Source organism: Labeo rohita, chromosome 19 (genome assembly GCF_022985175.1).
Source record: "Labeo rohita strain BAU-BD-2019 chromosome 19, IGBB_LRoh.1.0, whole genome shotgun sequence".
Classification (NCBI taxonomy): domain Eukaryota; kingdom Metazoa; phylum Chordata; class Actinopteri; order Cypriniformes; family Cyprinidae; genus Labeo; species Labeo rohita.
In genome coordinates, this window is record NC_066887.1 from 5,433,956 (window position 1) to 5,456,001 (window position 22,046).

At 37.7% G+C, this 22,046-nt stretch overlaps 1 protein-coding gene across 1 annotated transcript in view; it reads left to right on the forward strand.

The window, feature by feature from the left end:
* The window catches only part of syt11a (synaptotagmin XIa), a 37,967-nt gene extending 17,033 nt beyond the window's left edge, over positions 1-20,934 (forward strand). Inside the window, exons 2-4 of the mRNA XM_051136607.1 lie at positions 4,391-5,280; positions 17,252-17,372; positions 17,488-20,934. Of these exons, the coding sequence (XP_050992564.1) occupies positions 4,391-5,280; positions 17,252-17,372; positions 17,488-17,798 (1,322 nt within the window). The 3' untranslated portion in view covers positions 17,799-20,934. The remainder of the gene's footprint in view (positions 1-4,390; positions 5,281-17,251; positions 17,373-17,487) is intronic.
* Positions 20,935-22,046: the final 1,112 nt, after the last annotated feature.

Here is a 22,046-nt window from a genome sequence, read left to right on the forward strand (position 1 = left end):
TACAGGACCTTGCCACTGCCAATTCATACTCAGATATGCTGCTGTGAGTATTTAAGTCATACGGCTGCTGCACGAATAGCATATATAATAACCTGTAGCAGATTTATACAGGAGGAACTGGTTTCAGAGACACGCTGCAGAATGCCCTAGTGAATACTAACCAGCCATTTAAATGTAAAGCAGCAAGCTCATTGGCTATGTATGCAAAATGAACCAATCGGCTGGTGCCAAGTAGTTTAATGCTGTGAATATTATCAGTTTACATTAATATCTCATCAACCAGCGCCATCTAGAGTTTCATATATTTCCCACAGACAATAGCTATTGTCCAAACAAGTTATTGTGAAACGCCCACTTTTTATGAACCAGTTCCCGATGAATAAAATCAACATAAATTTCCTAGCTGAATATCCTGTTTCACTCACGTATACATTACATTATTAAAATAAACAGGTTGTGAATGTCTCATGTTGTCCTGAAGTCATATGTCGTGCCCTCCGGACATTAGCGTGTTTCCACGGCTGTTATTAAAGGTGTTTGGGCAGAGGGAACCCACAGTGTGATGTTTCCTAATTGAATGCCCTGCAGCGTGGGGCAAAAGCAGCACCTGCCAGCTCCGGTTAAGCTTGTTATGGTATGGTTGCTGATATTTGAACGTTTTGGGGGATTTGTTTTAATGAGCCAGTTATGACAGCAGTATAAATAAGCAGATTCAGTCGGCACTGTCAGTTTTGCCTCCTTTAATGAAACAGAAGAGACGTCTGTGTGTGAAGATTGGGTTTGTGTGAAAGTAAATGCACCAGTCAGGTGAATGCTATGGCTGGAACCTTTCATGGACTGCAATGAAGAACCCATGATCATAAATATAACTGCTGCGCTCAGCATCTGCCCCATTAGCTCGCAAATGGCTGTGGAACAAGCAAGAAGCAAACAGTCATGAATTAAACAGGAAAGAATCCAAGCTGCAGCCAAGAGCAAGAGTTATCCTGCAATACCCAGAAAATAGTTTTTCATTACCATGGATAATTTCAATATCTAGAAAGCTCATTTTTTAATTTGACTGCACCTTTTCTTCCTCACAAACACGTTCTGTAATTATACTCCATAAATCTCTTTTTTCATATAGCCTACATGTTTTTGCCTTTGCCTGAACTGACCTGAAGCGCTACTGCTGTTTTTTTTTTTTTTTTTTTTTCTGTGTTCTCTCTTGTTTCTCTCTGTTCTGCATCTAACTAGGTCAGTCTCTTACCTCAGTTTGAGGCCACTGGTGGCCATATTTGTTGTTCTGTTTAATTCACTTTGAGGCCAGATGTTTTTCTCTGGAAACCTCATCCAATTCTTCATCACCCACAGCTCTCTGTGAATGTGGGTCACAATCTAAACTAAACTATAATGAGTTATGAAGAAAATGAAGTGTGCACAGTATTTAGTTACAAATTTTGAAGGCAAAGTGTGTCATTTTTTTGTGCAAAAATACTTTCTGCTTAATATGCAAAGATTTTGCATGATATTACTTTCTGTGGTTTGGTAAAAGTAATGTGGTTTGGTAATGTTATTCATTCATGTTAAAATTGTTAATGTTTTCTGCATGTTTATTTGTGTAAAATTTTCATGACATACATTTAAACAAAAGAAAACATAAAAATCAGCAACAAATTCAAATAATTTCTATAATAGCATGTCCAAAATATATATTAAAAGCACAAACAACACATTACAGTACGCAAACACAAAAATTAAAAGAGTGGCTTTCAACTTTTCCCGAGGTCAAGGATATTTATTTAGTAACTTGATCGCTTGCGGTATGAATGATCGCTTTGCTCCGTTTCTGCAATATTCTGGCATCTTTAACCTTGCAGCCTGAGGGAAGAAACTGTCGTTCTGAAACGAGTGGGTGCCTGCAAACTGCAAAATGTTTCTGTGTTTTGCTGTGAGATCTAGTTTTATGTATTTGTTCAAGGTCAAACAAGGCAGTTTGCTGTGGTATATTGTAGATTAATGTTTTCTTACCTTGAATAATGACAAGTTTCCAGTTAAAGTCAAATCTGAAGTCTTGATTCACAAGTCAATTCTCAAATTCCATGTGGTAATAGTTTAATAATAAGTCTTTACACATGGCAATTTCATGCTTTTTTTTTTTTTAGCAATTTTCTTGTTTATTACATCATATTTATTTAAAAGAAGATTTATAATGTTTTAAAGATTTTAATACCATTCACATTTTTAAATTAGTGTTTATTAATGATCAAGGTGGTCAGTAAGTGGCCGACTGGCTTAAAAAATAAACAATGAATAACATTTATGTTTTTTTTTTCTGTAAATATCTACTCAATATTTTGTTGTCCTTATAGTATACCTGCATATACCTGTATCTTTAGCATCAATTACACTTTATTTGGCAAAATGTCACATGAAGGTTTTTTTGTGTTCTATTTTTAGTCTGATCCTCCATGCTAAGCAATCTGTCATCAAATGATCATGACAAAGAGTGTCGAAAGACTTTTTGTTTTAAACAGTGTCATGCTATTCAAAAAAAATACACTTTTAGAATCAAACATGTCATTAATCTCTAATCTGGTGTCCAAGTCAAGTCTTAAGACACCAAATTAAGTGTGATTAAATTGATTAATCATGATGCCCCTTGTGAAACATAATGATGCTTAATTGTATTGAATGTGCATTTATAGTCTTAATCTTAAAAGTATATTTTTATAAAACCGTACTTGTAGATAACATAATATTAAAGAACTAAAATGCCACTTATGTGTACTTTTAAAGAAACACTTTCATGATTGTGCCTTGCCAAATTAATCCAAACATATGTTTTAATAATCGTTTGTCATTCTTTAAAGAAGTACAATTATTTTGATGTGTTGACTAACATACTAAAGCACATGAAAGTTTTTTTTTAATTCAATATTACATTTAAAGTGAATAATTATTAAAAGTACTAAATTGTAGTTTCATCACTACAGTTGTGTAATTGCAAATATATTACTCAGATATGTCATATATTATATACATTATATTTTTCAGTCTGGTTCTGATGAGAGCACCTGGAGATTTGTTTTGATGCTCATACTGCACATAGTGTGACCCATTAAATAAAACTGTAAAAATAAAATGATTTACAATAGTAATAGTAGTATTATTGCACTTTATTTATTTAGTTTTTTTTAAATTAAATAATAATAAAGTGTTTTAATACTACTAGATTTTGAAAATTAAAAATGAGTATAACATAAAAAATACAATTATTTTATAGTACACTTAAAAATACAATGCAAATATTTACTTTTTTATAAATTTTTAACATTTTTAAACCTAAAATCAGCAAGCTTTTATTTTAGCGGGTTGCCAGCAAGTATATGTGACCCTGGACCACAAAACTAGTAGCATGGGTATATTTATAGCAACCTTTTGTGCCAAAGATCACGATGATCCATTAAGATATTTTGTAAATTTTCCTCCTGTAAATATATCGAAACTTAAATTTTGATTAGTAATATGCATTGCTAAGAACTTCATTTGTACAACTCCAAAGGTGATTTTCTCAATATTTCGATTTTTTTAATCGTCAGATTCCAGATATTCAAATATTCGTATCTCAGCCTAATATTGTCCTTTCCTAACAAACATATATCAATAGAAAGCTTATTTATTCAGCTTTCAGACAATGTATAAAACTCTTACTTTAAAAAAAAATGACCCTTATGACTGGTTTTATGGTCCATGGTCACATATGTGCTGTCAGTTTTAGTGCTCAGTGAATAAAAGTCAGTGTTGCCAAGTCTGCAGTTTTCCTATAGAACTGGGCTACTTTAACACTGATGTCTATGAGTTGAAGCAACCATAATAACATGACACTTAGCCCCTGGAATGCAAAGTTTACCAGAGAAACCCCGCCAAAATATGTGTTTTTTTTTACCCCCCCGGAATGCAATTTTACTGCGGGATCCCCTCCTAAATGCTATTGGGCTAATTTTGGGCTAGTTTTGAGTAGCAATTGGGTGGGTTTTGTCGTGAAAACCTGGCAACCCTGTGTCTCAGTTTTGCGTACTGCTCTGAAATCGGCAATGCGTAGCCTAGATTTATGCTTTTGGTTTGAATGGAAATCTTATACAGTATTAGTTGGTTGATCTAAAATGGTGATTGTGTATTAACAGCACTCAACCATGTCAGTATGCAAATGAGCGGTCTGAACTTATTTACCCAGTGCATTTTTTATTTGGTCAAGCATGCACAGCAAGACTTATGTGCATCCACATACAAGTTACACATTACATAATGTATATTTTAGTTTACAGTAATTGCTTGATATAAATGCTGATTGCTAAAGTGTACTTTTTCCACAGGAAGTAATTTAATGCTCTGTCTTTGTCTCTTCCAGATGTGTCCCCAGTGCTTGCGGGTTTTCTGGGCGCGGGGGTCTTGGTCGTCTCCGTGACGGTAGCCGTTTTCCTTTGGACGTGCTGTCAGCGGCGATATCGTCAAATGACAGGTGCGTACAAGCTGACCAGTGGCCCCTATGACCCACCCGTGGACCCCCCCTATAAGTTCATCCACATGCTCAAAGGCATCAGCATCTACCCCGAGAGCCTCAGCAACAGCAAGAAGATCGTACGGGTGGGCCGGCGCTCAGGATCAGGCTCCTTGTTGAGAGAATGGGGTCGTGGGTCCCGAAACGGCGATGTGCTACTAGTGGATGCGGATCCTGAAGGTGGCACCTCGCATCTACAGATGAACCACCTGGTACCGCCTATGGGACCTCCCAGACTGGAGAGGGCGCTGCCTATCCGGGCCGACTACTGCTGTATGGAGAGCAGCTCAGGAAGCAGCAGCGAAGCACCCAGTAAGACGGCGTCGCCCCACAGTCTTGACTCCCCCGCTTTGGGCACACTCAGTTTGGCCATCGACTACAACTTCCCCAAGAAGGCCCTCGTCGTGACAATCGTGGGAGCGCAGGGGCTCCCAGCGGTGGACGAACAGGCGGGCAGCTCCGACCCGTATGTGAAGATGACCATCCTGCCCGAGAAGAAGCACCGGGTGAAGACGCGCGTCCTGAGGAAGACACTGGAGCCCGTGTTCGACGAGACGTTCACCTTCTACGGCATCCCGTACAGCTCGTTGCCCGAGCTTACGCTGCACTTCCTGGTGCTCAGCTTTGATCGCTTTGCACGGGATGATGTCATCGGGGAGGCGGTGGTGCCATTGGAGGGTGTGGATCCCAGCACGGGACGGGCGCACATCACTCAGCAAATTAGCAAGAGGAACACACAGGTGAGTGTTTCTTGACCTTGCAGAGGATTGTGGGACACCTTAGGTGTTTCTAATCTTTAGTGATGCAACAAAATTAAAGTTCTGGGCCTAAATTGTAAATTTAGTATTTATTCAGGTGAAAATTGAAATCAAAAAATAAATTTCATTTAGTAATTGATTAATCAAATCTGTACAAACATTTAAATTACACATAAGGGTATTTCAATGCCAATTTTTGCCTTTTTGACAGTTCTGTTTCTACTCGAATTTGTTGAAATAAACATTTAAATGGTGGCTGTAATAATTAATCATAATGAATAATTCAAAAATACGTTAAATAATGAAGACACCAATCTGACAAACTGACATGTTTATGGTCACTGACATTACTGTTTACAAGCTGACATTATTGTTTCAAGCTATTTAACTGACATCTTTCTGCTGTTGAAACACTGACAGAACAAATACACGAGACATGAAACATTTCAGTTCATTGAACTGTTTCTTTCAACACCCTCTGATGTTCATTCATGTTTATTTTGTGCTGTAACTAGTAGTAAAGAGAAAGAGATGATCCTTTGAATTAGCTGTTAATGTACTCACACTCAGTCCATGTAAGATGTAGGTGTCTTTTTTCTTCAGTAGAACAGTAAAGATCTTCAGGTGAAATTGTGGTCCTTGGTGATTCATAAAATGCAAGTTAACAGCTACCGTCACTTTTAAAGTCAAAAAAGTATATATAGGCGATACAAAATAATACCTGTGGCTCCTGATGACATATTTAGGTTTTATGAAGCAAAACAATCAGTATGTGCAAGAAACTGAACATTATTTACAACAGTATTACCTGTAATCCAGAGCCTCAGGCAAATGGTCCGGAGTGTTTGGTTTGCGAACGAATCATTCTTTTGAATCAGTTCTTTTTGTTGAACTAGTTGAGCCAGTTCACCTAATCGGACTTAACCATCTAAAACTGATTGGGGCTTGAACAGCACAGATCTACAAGTTACTCAATCAAAACTCACTTTAGGACACCTGACAGTAACTCCTACTCGAAATGAGCCAAAATATCGGCATTCATGATCCTACGATGTTGGTTTCTGCCAGATTCTTCTTTAAATATAAAAAAGTAAAAAATGTAAAAATTAAAACAATAAAAAAAACCTTAACATAACCTGTAGGAAAAACACATACACATCTTAAGCATGCAGAATAATGTAAGTGGATTTATTTATTTATTTATTATTATTATTATTATTTTGTAATTGTGCCTTTGAACGGTTACATAATTGTGGCATCTGTAATTGTAATCATAATTACAAATTTGATTCATTGTGCAGCCCTACGCCATTGTATGATTACGTAAACTAATCAGTTATTTGAAGCAGTTTATTGAAACAACCTGTCTGAAAGAACCAGTTTGCGGAGAAGAATCTGATTTACCCATTTTGCTGAGGTTTTGGCTTACTGATAATAAAGTTGCAAATAATGTTCACTTTTTTGCACCGACTGATCGTTTGGCTTCATAAGACCTCAGTATATCGTCAGGAGCCAGAGGTATTAATTGTGTGTTCCTCGATACACTTTTGTTTTATTCTCAAAAACATGCAGCCACTGAATTGCACATTATGAATCACCAAGGACCACCGTTTTTGCTAAAAATCTTCTTTACTGTTTCACTAGGAAAAAAAAAAAAAAAAGTCACCTACAACCTTAAATGGCCTGAGCGTGAATAAATTAATAGCTAATTTTTAGGTGAATTATCCCTTTAAAGAGCATTAAAAAGATGCTTATTGTTTCATAATGAAATTGACAAATTTGAAAGCTGAAACATTGTTAAAGCAACACTCCTCATTGTCCAACTCCCCCTAGAGTTAAATAGTTGAGTTTTACCGCTTTCGAATCCTTTCAGCCGATCTCCGGGTCTGGCGGTTGCACTTTTAGCATAGATTAGCATAGATCATTGAATCCGATTAGACTGTTAGCATCTCGCCCAAAAATGACCATATATAATGACAATATTTTTCCTATTTAATAGTTGACTGACGGAAATTGAAAAGTTGTGATTTTCTAGGCTGATATGACTAGGAACTATACTCTCATTTCAGCGTAATAATCAAGGCACTTTGCTGCCGTACCATGGGTGCAGCAGGTGCAATGATATTATGCAGCGTCTGAAAGTGACCAGCACTAAGTTTGTGTAGATGCAGAGTTGCGGCCGGCAGAGTTGACGGCTGCGTAATATCATTGCACCTGCTGCACCCATGGTACGGCAGCAAAGTTCCTTGATTATTACGCCGGAATGAGAGTATAGTTCCTAGTCATATCAGCCTAGAAAATCACAACTTTTCATTTTTCATCCGTCTTTGTACAAGTTGACAAAATAGTCCATGTGACATCAGTGGTTCAACTGCAATTTTATGACGCTACAAGAATAGTCAGCACCATTTTGGAGAGTATCACAACGCATGTGCGTGCTTTGATCTGCACATAAACAACGCATGCATCACTATGCATTTTGGTGCATCACTATGGTCTTTATAAAAACAACTTACATCATTGGTAAATGTGAAAACATCAGTATTGGGTGTTGCTGGGCCTGTGAACGGCATCATATTCCTCGCCTGACACAGCGATCGTTAAACTTAATCATTCCCATGAGATGCCGCTCGAACCTTTATGGATCTCCCAAGATGTTTTACGGTTAGCAGCAGCCCTTGTGGGCGAAAGGCTTCCTACGGTTTCTCTACACACAAACCTGATGTAGGAAATCAGGTGAAAGAAAAGATTTTGAGCTCTTTGCCCCAGGTTAAGCGTCGCTGTGATTGATACAAGCAGTTTGAGAGTGGCAGCGCTGGCATGAGTTCCAGCTCAGTGAAGCTATTATCCCACAGCTTTTCTCGAGAACGAGTCACAGAGGTGCTGATTTTATTGTGTTGACATTTTGAACCTTTTTTGGCATTTAAGATGATGTATGAGCTTTAAACTTGTGACTTTTAAGACCTTTGCAGCTGCATGTAACTGTGAGACTGCAAGGTTTTTAGTCAAGCAACAATAATATATTTTATAAGAACCACTAAGAACAATTTAGCACATAGCATTGCCTTTTCAATTTCTTAGCATTGTGGCAGTGCGTTTTGCATGCACAAACATCGATCATATTTTCTTCTGAAATCATCCTGTTTCAGTTTATAGATGTTATATAATGTAAATGTATACCGTATTGTTGCACATATATTTGCATGTATGGGCTTGGCTTTATGGGTGGTGAGAGCGTCTATTGATCCACGAGCCATTAAAGCGGCATTATTGCAGACAGAGAGTGTAGTCATAAAGGCAAATGACTGCAGGAGGGACATCCATCAGTACAACCATCTGGAAACTAGTGCTTATACTTATATCATTAGCTATGATACCAATACACAAAATTGTTATTCTTCAGTAATTCAGTTTATGAAAATGATTAATACGTTCTACACTCCTGTAGTTTCTTATGACCATTTAAAACTGATATTGATGCCTGTTATTGATGGGAAATGTGACTCCTGTAACCACTTTTGACTGCAGAATAGAATAGCTTTGTGACACACCAATTTGTAAAATCAAGCAGCAAAACGAGCTGTTTTTCACAGCTAAAAATAGCTGGACGTAAATGAGTCCGGAAGCCACACCCATAAAATTTACAAATGGCCTCGCCCACTCTTACGGGAAGAAATCAGTGGATACTTCAACATTTTTTGTCTAAAAAACATAAAAGATAAATAGGAAAATCCACTCATATACTGTATATCTGGTGTGAAGATCCACATCCAAAGTTCAGTTAACACAGTTGCTAATATTCCTAAAATATAATATAAAATTTATCAAATGTGACAGTAAACACATTTATACTAGTGGTGTTAAATGATTAAAAAAAATTACTTAATCGCATATTTTTTTTTTCAGAAATGAATCACGATTAATCCTACCTGACATTAAAATTTTTAATTATACTTTATATTGCAATCATTTCACATTAAAGCTTCAAAATAATGTAGAAACAACATAAAAAAGTATATTTTTAATATTTGTTTAATGTCATCTTTTTTATGACCGAGGGGAAGTATCACTGATTACAACTGATGTCTCTGAATTGTTTTCCTAATATTTAATCACTGACTATCACCATTCAACATTACATTATAATTGAGAGCTATCACTTTAACATTTATTAGACTTTAAAAAATAACTTCTAATTCAAGTGAACTTAAAACAATCTTCAAATAAACCAATTATAATAAAGACCCTTCAGCAAGAAAATATAGCCTTTTAAATTTAATTTTTAAATTTGTAACTAATTTAATAAAGTTATCAAACACTAAATTATATAAAAATCTAAATTATATAAAGATAAAGCTTAAAACTACAAAAGTTATTGATTTCCTCTTTTTAACTCTTGTGCGACCTTTTGGACATTTTTGTCCATTTCAGTTTTGTTTATTTGGTTTTTTTTTTATTTTGCCTGTGTTATTGCCAGCTGCATAAATTTTGGCACAGGTGTGTATTTTTATTGGATTTTTACTATTTCACCCCTATTTCCTTTAATAAATCTATTTTTTAGGTACAAAAAATAGTTCCTCTCAGGACCTTAAGGACAAAAATGTCCCCATGGAAACCCATTAAAACTGCTATTGTTAATCACAGTGCCATTCAACTGTAAAATTATGCAATTTTTGTTAATAGACTTTAATTCTGCTGGCAAGGCTTCAAAATGTCTTTTTTTTTTTTTTTTTTTTTTTTTTTTACAATTTTTTACCAGATGGTGCCATTTTTTTTTTTTTTTTTTTAGATTTGGCCAATAAAGCAAATACTCATTTTATTTCTGTTTTATTTATGCTTCTGCATATGATAGAGCCACTTGGATAAATAATGCAGCTATAATTGTGTGGGTGTGTTGGTATGGATGTCGGAGTGTGGTTTGTATGCGTGTCATAAAAAAAATGTGTGTGTGTTTGTAATATTTGAGAGAGAAAAACTCTACTGCAAATCACAAATCCAACCACTTTGTGCACCAGCGGAGTTTTGCTGGCATCTAATGGCGACAATTTGATACTGTGCCCATACAAAATCCTCTTGAAAGCTCATTTTTTTGAGATATCAACCTCAAATTTGGAACACAACTTGTTTAGATTTATGGCTTTGATTTTCTAGCAGGTTTAGAGTTCAACATATTTCATAAAATATATATTTTATATAAAATATTGTTCATAAAGAATTTTCATAAACTTAAAGTGCTCCTATTATGACTTTTCAAATATGACCTTTCATGCAGTGTGTCATGTAGCTGTATGTGAACATAAACTATCTGCAATGTTGTGAAGCTGACAGTGCACGATAAATAAAGTTATTGTCTATCAATAAAAAAGAGTCGGCTCACAATAGCCTGAACGAGTTGTCAGGAATTCGAATCTTATTCTGTTACGGCTGTACGTCATGAAGTAACACGTTTGCATACTTCGCGAACAACTTGCCCGCCCACAAACACAGTAAAATTTCAACGTGGTTTATGTCATGTCGAGAAGATGCTGTATCCTATGCTGTGAGAGTAAATTTGTTTATATTCACTTCCAAAAGATGAATCTACAAAGACTGTATTTTCTAGCGATCACTCAAAATATGTAGTTGTGTATCAACAAACATGTAACAACCCCACACATCTTGCTAACCGGCTAAATCACGCTTCTGTAGTTCTGTTGTTCTGCTGTGGGGCCACTGTAGTCTGACAATTTGTGATTGGTGCAGCTTGACTGTCTGTCTAATTAGTTGGAGTAATGATAAAGGATGGCGCACAAAGCGACTTTCACACCGAATGCGAAAAGTGCTGCTCTATGAAACTCATTCATTTCAATTGCTTGCTTTCAATTGACCAATCATAAAGGACTGCGCCATCTGACAAATCACAGCAGTGAGGGCTCACGGAAAGGAGGGGTTTAGAGAGACTGATTATTTGAACTGCTTTGCACGAGTCGTTTATGAATTATTTAGAAATGAGGTAAAATTAAATCTATTTTTGGAGAATACTAAAGTGTTTTTTGACCTTGCATACATGTAAACCTGTTTTAGGAGACTCATAAAACAATATTATCAACCTTTAAAATGGCATAATAAGAGCACTTTAAACTTCTATAAGTTTTTTTTTGTTTCACTTTTTAAACTTTTTTTTACTTTAATAATAATCTGCTATGGGTCTTTAAAACAAGACCAAACTTAAGACTGTGCTCTGTAGATTCAGACTTTTATGACAGTTTTTTGACATGGACATTTTTGTCCACTAAGGACCTACGTGTAACTTTTTTATTGACGCACAAGGGTTAATTTTGCTCTTTGATTAACAGACATCACAGCAGCTGGCTATTAGAATATTTTGGCTGCTGTTAATTTAAAAGCTGCCGCTGATGAACTTGACGCGGATCTGACACCGCTTTAAATGTGACTTATAAATAATGAATACTTACATGCACAGTTTTAAGGCAGTTTTAATCGCCCTTTTAGTTTGCCTTCCTTAAGGCAAATGACTGCAGGAGGGACATCCATCAGTACAACCATCTGAAAACTAGTGCTTATACTTACATCATTAGCTATGATACCAATACACAACATTTTTTTTCTTCAGTAATTCAGTTTATGAAAATGATTAATACGTTCTACACTTCTGTAGTTTCTTATGGCCATTTAAAACTGATATTGATGCCTGTTACTGATGGGAAATGTGACTTCTGTAACAACTTTTGACTGCAGAATAGAATAGCTTTGTGACACCGGAATTTGCAACATCAAGCAACAAAACGAGCTGTTTTTCACAGCTAAAAATAGCTGGACGCAAATGAGTCCGGAAGCCACACCCATAAAATTTACAAATGGCCTCGCCCACTCTTACGGGAAGAAATCAGTGGATACTTCAACATTTTTAGTCTAAAGATATTAACTTCATGTCTTAACTGACGAAACAACTACGACATGCGTGAGCATGTGCGCTACGAGCACAGTATAAGGGCTGACAGGACAGGAAGATTCGTTTTTACAGACAAATGGCCTGACAACATTTCATCTGAATACAGATCACTGCTCTACTGAAGCTCCTCATCACCAGTAACGTTACTGTTTCCACGCTCGTTTGACTCGCGCCTGAAAAGTCTCCTGTTCGATGACACTCTGCGCATCTAAATAAATGCAATTCTTTAGCAGTTGTGAGTAGGATGGCCAAACCTAGACCATTAATTGCGATAAATATATTTAACGTGTTAAAATGAAAAAAAAATAATCGCCTGCGTTAACGCGCTAATTTTGACACCACTAATTTATACACATTTATAATGTTCTAGTTTTCACAAGACAGATAGCAGGTGTAAAAGAGGCCTTGGTAAACACCCATTGAAATAGAGAAAGAAAGCAAGGCTGAGTTATGATCAAGGCTTTGCATCTATTTGCTCTCAAACACAAGCTGAACACTGTAAAAGTTGTTGCATAACAAGTAATCATACCCTAATACGCTGCTGTATTTCCATCAAAACAGGAACAATAGCATTACAAGCGATGTTCATAATCTCATTCTTGCTGGCGGCAGGAAATCTTTAGTGCTCGAAGGCAAATAAGTATCTGAGCTTGCTTTCCCGCTTATGCATGGCTTTGTAAATCATAATATGCAGAGTAAGCTTGTTCAAATCAGAGAACTTCCCGTCTGCTTTATACTACTCTTCTGTAGAGAGAGTATCTTAAATTGAATCAGTGCCTATGGCTCTACAAGACAGGAGCATTAGGGTGTTGGCTGGGAGTGGTGGACAATCGATTCAGCCAAGAGAGAGACAGACAGGGAGAGGGAGAGCGAGAGAGAGGATTATGGGAGAGAAGGAAGGAGAAAAAGCTCAGGAAACAGATGGGGTGCAGTCGGTGTGGCGAGAGAGACTGGTAAAGAGAGAGATGGGTGATTATGAAGAGTGAGTGACATACTGCGGCAGCGCCATACTCGTTACGCTTGCTTGTAGCTCTTCCTTAAGAACATTTTTATGGAAGATAAAATAAATGTGTGTGGAATAAGAGTAGCCTTGTTAATAAGGTTCAGCTGAGGCGAAGGCAGGATGATCTCATTTATATTGGTAGGGATCTGTATTAAAATGTACATTTTTGTACTTCTGAATAGACACTTAAATGTAAAATATCAATGCACTGGCAGCATAATCCATCATGCATCTTTAGAGATGTACAACAGATTCTCAGATTACCTAAGCATTATCTCCGAATCTCGTACATTATGGAGAAACATTAACTGGGTAACAATTTTTAATAGGTCATTTATTTACACATTACATCTGGTCATTTGCACTCTTTGCATGGGTAAATTGGATTATCATGGTGTAACATTAACATGTGCATCTTTATAAATCTATATTAAGATGCACATGCACAATAATTCTTATTATTAACTGATTAACTATGCTTTTTGCATTAACAAAATTTGCTGCTTATTAATAGTTAGTAAAGTAGTTGTTAAGTTTAGGTATAGGGTAGGGTTTAGTGATTTAAAATATGGTCATGCAGAATAAGGCATTAATATGTGCTACCCAATATTTTATTAAGAAAATCACAAACACTTACAGACATTACACATTAAAATGTAGGCTGTTTTAAGTCCATGTTTAGCTCCAGGATGCCTCTTAATGCAAGTTGCTATGGTGATAACCAGGAACAGGACTGGAATCTCTACTCTCAAAGAAGAGAAAAACAACAGAGATGGCAAGAGAAAAAAATAAGAAGAACAGAGAAAAATATATTTACATGTATTCATTTAAGTAGATAATTTTGTAGAATGGGACTGAGGAATAACAAAGGGGATTAGGAAGCCAGCAATATTAGCAGTCACAAAAAAATGCATAAATTGGCATTATTTCCTTTTTCAATATTTATTTTTGTCTTGATGCGCTGTAAAAATGTCTAAACATTCCTTAGACAAGATACTTTTACCTGAAAATCAAAATTGCATGAGGCAATTTTTGGATTCTTGTTTCACCATTGAGGGACATTGAAAGTTCAACACTATACTTAGCAACTATAGAAAGCACATGAAGATTTAATGAGGTCTGTATTAAGGCCGTTTATATTTATCTGTTGCTAAACTTCTTGTCATTACATTCTGGCATTATTTTACTCTTGGCATTTATTTACATTGTATAGCTGTGTCATCACAATTTGTTGTTAACACTACTTTTACTATTCTGGGGCAGGGCTTCATAACCAATGGTTGAAAGTCCCATGAAGAGTTGGGTTAAAAGTCACCTTAAGCTGTTTTAGTTGGCTGTTGCTCAAGGATTGAGTGCTCTTAAGTATTTGCAGAGGCACAGTTAGAAATAAATGTCCTGTGGGAGTTGAACCATGGCTTGCAGAGATGCCAACACTGCTTTTGTCCTCTTCTCTTATGACAGTGGACAGGTGCCTTTGATTATTTCACCCTGCTTACCCTCATGACCATATGATCACCATTGCCCAGGGAGAACTGACAGGTGCGCAGATGGCTCACCATTGCAGTTCTCCTTCAAACTTGTCCATCTGGAGAATAACTGCCAATATAATGTCTCGTGTGAGTAGGACAGGCTCTGGTGTAAATGGAGTGAATGCTCTCTCCTCCTCTATGGTCCATTTCACTGTCCAGGAGATAAAATAAGTGTTCTTCCAGTACCCCAGGTGGATAATAAGTTCACCCAGGTAGTCTGAGTTACATCATATGGGACAGGGAATGTATCCCATGCATACCAAAAGGAAAGGGCCTGCACTGCCAATGCTTTGGGAGTTTTGACAGACTGACTTTGCTAAGTGCCAGAAGGCACCTGACAATATTTGTGAAGACTTGACACAAGCTGTGCATCCTGCAGTCATCCTTTTGTTCCTCTTGGATAGGGGTGTTCAAACCTGGTTTGGCTACAAGACTTTGGCTACAAACTTGTCATAACATACCTGGCAGAAAGTTTCTAGTAATTACCTTGGTTCAGGTGTGTTTGATATAGTTAGAGCTACACTCTAGGATTGGAACAGGACATTGGCTGTACAGGAGCTGGATTGGACACCCCTGTTCTTGGCAAAGACACTCCAGAGATTTCCAAAAACAAGGTGGACAACACATACATTAGGCTTGGTCCCAAAAACCAGGGGTGCCAAAGAACACAATTTTCCTGTGTTGCAACACTTCCACAGCTTTTATCTAATAACTTGCAAACCTGACCTTGTCCCAGGATCAGAGATACAGTTAGGTCTCATAATAGCTGACACTGAGTTGGCTGTGATGACAGTACTCAGTAGTACTCAAGACATGACTGTGTCTCAAGCCCAAGCTTATCACACCTGAACCAGCTAATCAATGACTTACTAGGCATAGTAGAAACATAGTAGAGCTAAACTCTGCAGGACACCGGCCCTCCAGGACTGAGATTGGACACCCCTGCCCTTAAACTGTCTAAAGAGTTCACACGTTCTTCAGGTCCCAAGTCTTGACTCTGACTGGACTCTCTTCATGTCTCAAATATTACTCTCAGTCTACTCAGGTCTTGACCTGGACTCGAAAATAGCTGGTCTCAACTGCAACAGTAGGTGATGGGTATTGTTCCCCTTGTTGCTACTGCTTTAGGAAGCCTAGATGATTGTGTCAGGCTTACCTTACTTTTGGACAGAGTCTGAAAGGACTGAGTATCATGAAGCACTGTGGCTTCTACATCAGTCCTTAGCTAATCACTTACAGCAAGGTCCAAACTCAGTCCTGGAGGGCAATTGTCCTACAGAGTTTAGCTCCAACCCTAATTAAACACACCTGAATTAGCTAATCAAGATCTTACTAGGCATACTAGACACTTCCAGGTGTGTTGAGGCAAGTTGGAGCTAAACTCTGCATAACAGTGGCCCTCCAGGAGTGAGTTTGGACACCCTACCTTAAAAGGAATGTTTTTTTAAACTGAGGAGTTCACACGCTCTTCAGGTCTCAAGTCTTGACCCGGACTTGATCCTCTTCTGGTCTCAAATATTACTCTTAGTCTACTCAGGTCTCAACTCAACTGCAACACTAGGTGATGGGTATTGTTCCCCTTGTTGCTAATGCTATAGGAGGCATGGTTGTGCCAGGTTTCCCTTAATTTTGGACAGAATCTGAAAGGGCTCAATATCATGAGCTACTGCACACCCCTGCCCTAAAAGAAAAGCTTATTTAAACTGTCTGAAGAGTTCTCATGCTCTTCAGGTCTCAAATATTACTCTGACTCAGTCTAACCTGGACTCAACTCAGAATAGCTTGTCTCTACTGCAACACTAAATGATGGGAATTGTTCCCCTTATTGCTTATTGCAGAATTTAGCCCCACCCCTAATTAAACACACCTGAACCAGCTAATCAAGGTCTTACTAGGCATTCCAGAAACTTCCATGCAGGTGTGTTTGATTATGGTTGGAGCTAAACTCTGCAGGACATTGGCCCTCCAGGACTGAGTTTGGACACCCTTTACGTACAGGATAGCTCAGGGCTGGGCAACTTTTGTCCTGGAGGGCCATTCTAATCAAACACACCTGCACATAGCCTTCTAGCAGTCTTAAAGGCAATGATTAGCTTGTTCAGGTGTGTTTGATTAGGGTTTGAGCTAAACTCTGCAGGACATTGGCCCTCCAGGACTGAGTGTGGGCACCCTTTACTTACAGGATAGCTCAGGGCTGGGCCACTTTGGTTCTGGAGGGCCATCCTAATCAAACACACCTGAACGTAGCATTCTAGTGATCTTGAAGAGAATTATTAGCTTGTTCAGATGTGTTTGATTAGGGTTGGAGCTAAACTCTGCAGGACACTGGTCCTCCAGGACCAAAGTTGCCCAGCCCTGGGACAGCTCATCATCTTGTCCTGTGTCATTCGTCTGATAGACTTTTTGCATATGCCTATAAACATCTGTGTCCTATTTCTTGTATTCAATTTCTGTTCTGTTTCTCCATAGTGTGAAAGTCGTGGGGAGTTGCTGGTCTCGCTATCCTACCAGCCTGTTACTCACAGGCTTAATGTGGTAGTCCTTAAGGCCAAACACCTGCCAACCATGGACATCACTGGCCTATCAGGCAGTAAGTACACACCATACATACACACAAGCATACAGATATTCAAATTATCCTGTTTATGATGCCAAAAACTTACTTGACAAATTATTATGTCTCTATTTCCCTTCTCCACCTACAGACCCTTATGTTAAAGTGAACGTCTTCTACGGCCGCAAGCGCATAGCCAAGAAGAAGACGCATGTCAAGAAATGCACACTCAATCCCGTTTTCAATGAATCATTTATCTACGATGTTCCCGCTGAGCTAATGCCGGACATCTCTGTGGAGTTTCTGGTCATCGATTTTGACCGCACCACAAAGAATGAGGTCGTAGGTCGCCTGGTTCTGGGTGGTCAAAGCCCCATTCCATCAGGGGTGACTCACTGGAGAGAAGTTTGTGACAACCCAAGGCGGCAGATTGCCAAGTGGCATAACCTTATAGAGTACTAGTGTCTGGCTAACACATGGGGAAAGCAAAATGTATTATACCACTTCCTTCCTGTCAGCCCCTCTATAGAAAGAAGCCCATTTAACAGTCTCTCCTTTTATCCCTATACAGATAGGTGGATGAGTGGACGAGTATGTGTGTCAGGACATAGGAGCAGGATCAGTCTAACGGAAAAGACACTTAGAAATGAACTCATAGCAAAAAAGACTCATACGTCATAGCAGAAAAAAAGGGAGAGGAACAAAAAAAGAGAAAATAACCATGTTAGTGTGGTTTTTGGTTAGATATCGCTAAAGTCAATTATATGGGAATTATACCACAGTATCGTCAGAGCCTTTCACCAGTATACCGGCATATTCACAATAAACGTACAATATTTTAAATTAGCCGCATGCTAAAGCTAGTGAGACACTTTTATTTTTAGGATGAAGGAAGGTTGTAAGAAAAAATGAGTTTTAAGTCCACTTTTTAAGAAAATAATGGGGTGAATGTTTTGATAGTATAGGATAAAAATGGGTGAAAGGTGATACAAATGACACCATCATGAGCATTTTTGCTAACATGCTAATATTTACCACAGAAGACAAGGTTGAAATATGGCTATTATTCATATCCAGCTAGAAAGTAATGCTTAATATTTTAATGATGCTAAAAATGATCTGGAAAACTATTAAGTCAGTGAAACAAAACGTGGTGTTAAGGCCGGGTTTACAGCCAGCCACCAAATGAAATTTAGAGACCGACAGCTCAGGATTAAAAAATGAATTTGATTTATAAAAACACTCTGATGTTCACTATAATAAAGCCAGTCTACACTTTCCCCATTTTTGCACTGTAGCTGCTTTATTTATTTGTAGCTATACGTTATTGTTCATTTCTCCGTCTTGATGACTTGGACAAAGCACTTCTGTGACATATTTGTTGTCGGCATATCTCAACATATCACTGTTCATTAGTTTAAATGTCTTTTTTTTCTTAAGGCATATCTATGCACATTTCCACTGTACTGTTTTGACCCAGCTGCTGTGCTATATACCATAGCACAGAGATCAGGAAAGGTTTGGTCAAAGACATTGGAGGGAAACACAGATGAAAAAACAGTCAAAGCCAAATGTGACAGATATCAGCATATTTACGTAATATCAAATTTGTACATTTTACATGTACTGTATCTAACATCAGTTTCTATCACCATCAAACGTGTTTTTTAAGGCCGCACTTAATTCTTAAGGCCATAGAACTACTTCTTAACATCTATGATCAAAATGTACATAATGTACATAGGGCATAACACTGGTAATCTTCACTTCCTTTTTTCATAGTACAGTTGAATATCGCCAAATACACATTCAAACTTTTGACATACAAATGGTGTCATGGAAATAACAGAAACTAAATTTAGCCACCCCAGCTTAGTTAATTCAGTAAGTTTGGCTTTGTTCTCTATGACCTATAGCTGAGATATATGCAGATTCAGACCAATTTTTGCACTTTCGTAGAGTACTGTATTTATTTTTATGATTTGTGTTCAAAGAAAAGAATATATGTATATGTATATCAAAAACCTAATAACTATGGTAGGACTAATAACTGACCATATCAAAGTTAGGATTTTGGCACGAGCCAGTAACCATTAGTCAGCGGCAGCTGTCGTAAACTAACCAAAGTAGACGGACCAATGTTTTGTTATGTGGATATCTCACCCCCTGAGTGAATTTAGTATTGGTGACTACAATGAAGCAGCTCTCACTGCTGATGATGTTTTGACAGCATGCAATGTGCGTGTGGATGTGTTCCCAATGATGTCATTTGGTGCCCACAGCCCCCGAGGCAGATTTACATGCTCTAGTCTATTCCCAGTGCGAATGAGCACGTATTAAGTTAATAAAGCAGAAAGTGGGAGGGTGAGAGGAGGAAAAAGATATCAACAGGCTCATTAGAGATATTTCATATTTAACATGTGAAATTAATATAGCAGTAAATTAAGCCCCAGCGTTCGCTCCGTGATATCTGCAGTCAAGCTCATTGTGAGTCATTAAGGCCACATAATGAGATTAACCCTTGTTTATTATGAAAAAACGAATCACATTCCAATCACGTTTTAAAGAAAATTAAGAAACCATGTGCCCATCGTCTTGCTGTTTCACCGAAAAGTGAACTCTTCCACCCTCTATGATGTTTTTAACCCTGCATGCATTGAATATTCAAATTTCTGCTTCAAAACTGGTGTATATATTACAGTTTCTAGTGGTTTATATGACAGCAAAACCCACTTTTGTAAAAACAGCAACCCAGACTACACAACGCAACCTAAGTGAAATGATACATGCGTGTCTTTGTTTATTTAAACCCTCAGCTCCTTGTGTTACTTGGAACTTTTTGGATCTTTTGGGCATAAAAGCTTGTTTTATATCAATAACTATAGACATAAAGATGAATATAACCAACTGTAAATGAGTGTTTGTTCCAATGCACTGGTGGGCAGTAGCACTTTCTGCTCTTCTTGTATCTAACTGTTTTACCTAAGAATGGAAATGGTTTCTTTTTTGTGTAAACCTCCTGTTTTGGAGTGCTATCTGCCCCTCTTTTTCTCTCTGCCACTGGTCCCTAACAATCCCTCAGTTTTTTGCTGTTGTGTGTTGTACAGAAACATTGAAAGCTGAACAAAGACGAAAACGAGCTGAGAAGAAAATTACTGTAATAAATATATTAGTCCATTCGGATACCGCAATGTTGATATGGTTAAGGTGGAGTGAAGTTAGTGATTCGGCTTTATTTTAGGTGTCCCTAAAACCACTGTACCTAAACAGTGTTAGTTCGCCACAACTGTAGTGTGATTCATGTTGTTCCCTGGCCTTTTCAATATTTGTAAGTGCAAGCAAGTCGTCTATGTATAATGTAAGTACGGTGTAATAACTTGTACTTTACAAACCTGGCTTAATACTGCTCATTTCGCTACATGATCTTCAGGGACATCTAACATAAAGTGTGAACTGTTATGCTTTTGAGGGCAAGTTATCTGCATACTGCTGTGAGTTTATGCTAAATACAGTATGTTACACTAATGCTGACTTGTACTGTATGTTGAAGTTGTTAACACAATGGACGTGCAAATAAAATAAAAACTGATACACTAGATCAGACGTTCCCCTCTTTCTCTGCTCTAAAGATGAGTTCAAATCAAGTTGTAACTTGAGTGGTAATCTGTTGCCTACTCACCCCTTATTTTGCTCAATTTTCCAACCGCAAATTTTCCATTATAAGGTGACAGATCCTAAAAATAGGAATAGCCTGCCAAGCAAAACTGTGGCTGGATGCATACACTCCTTAGACTAGTCTTTCAAGTTAGTCATCTAGGTCATAACATTTTTAGTCAGATGCATAAAAATGTAGGTTGGTCTACACTGAATTTGAAAAAGATACAGTTTAAACATAGTGGCTGTTTGTGCACTAACAAAAAAGTATTAGCATTTTCTTTTGGACAAGTACCATGGTAATTCATGGTATGAAGTAAATACAAATGTAGTAGCAACTACATTTTTTACCTGAAAATTGCCGTTTCAGAATCATTCTTATGGTACACATCCTTTCCCACGCTCCCCTCCAAACCTCTGTTTGTTAGCTTCACTTCCTGTCTCCTGAGATGCCTTAATCTGATTGATTTTTGACGGCGGCATAGATGTATCCTTCGCTGAATTTGATATCCCACAATCCTGTGTGTTCCATTCCGTGAGCTAAAAAATAAAAATGCCATCTGAAAGTTGTGGTTCGTGGTCAATTTGTGTGTAAATGTATACCAATGTTTTTTTTTTTTTTTGCAAGAAATTAGTATTGTAGTAATTAACATTTTCTTTAACACCAAAGCTCGCTCTGTTTTGTTGTAGATCATTAAGCTGTAATGCTGCCTCATAAGTCTGTCAAAAATCATTTTTGTGAGGTATTTTTGTGAGATAGTTTTCGGACACAGCCTAACGTAGCTTGGTGAGTGGGAGGGTTGCCAGTTTTTCACAACAAAACCTGGCCAACTGCTATTCAAATTTAGCCCAAACCTAGCCCAATCGCGTTCCAGGGAGTAAAATGCATATTTTTAGAAGGGTTCATCTGGGGAAAATATGCATTTCAGGGGCTAAATAGCACGTTATTGGGGTCGCTCCAATCTGCGGCAGAAGTGTAAAAGTAGCCCAATTCTGCATGAAAACTGCGGGCTTGGCAACACTGGTGAGTGGATACAAAATCACGCGAATGAGCCG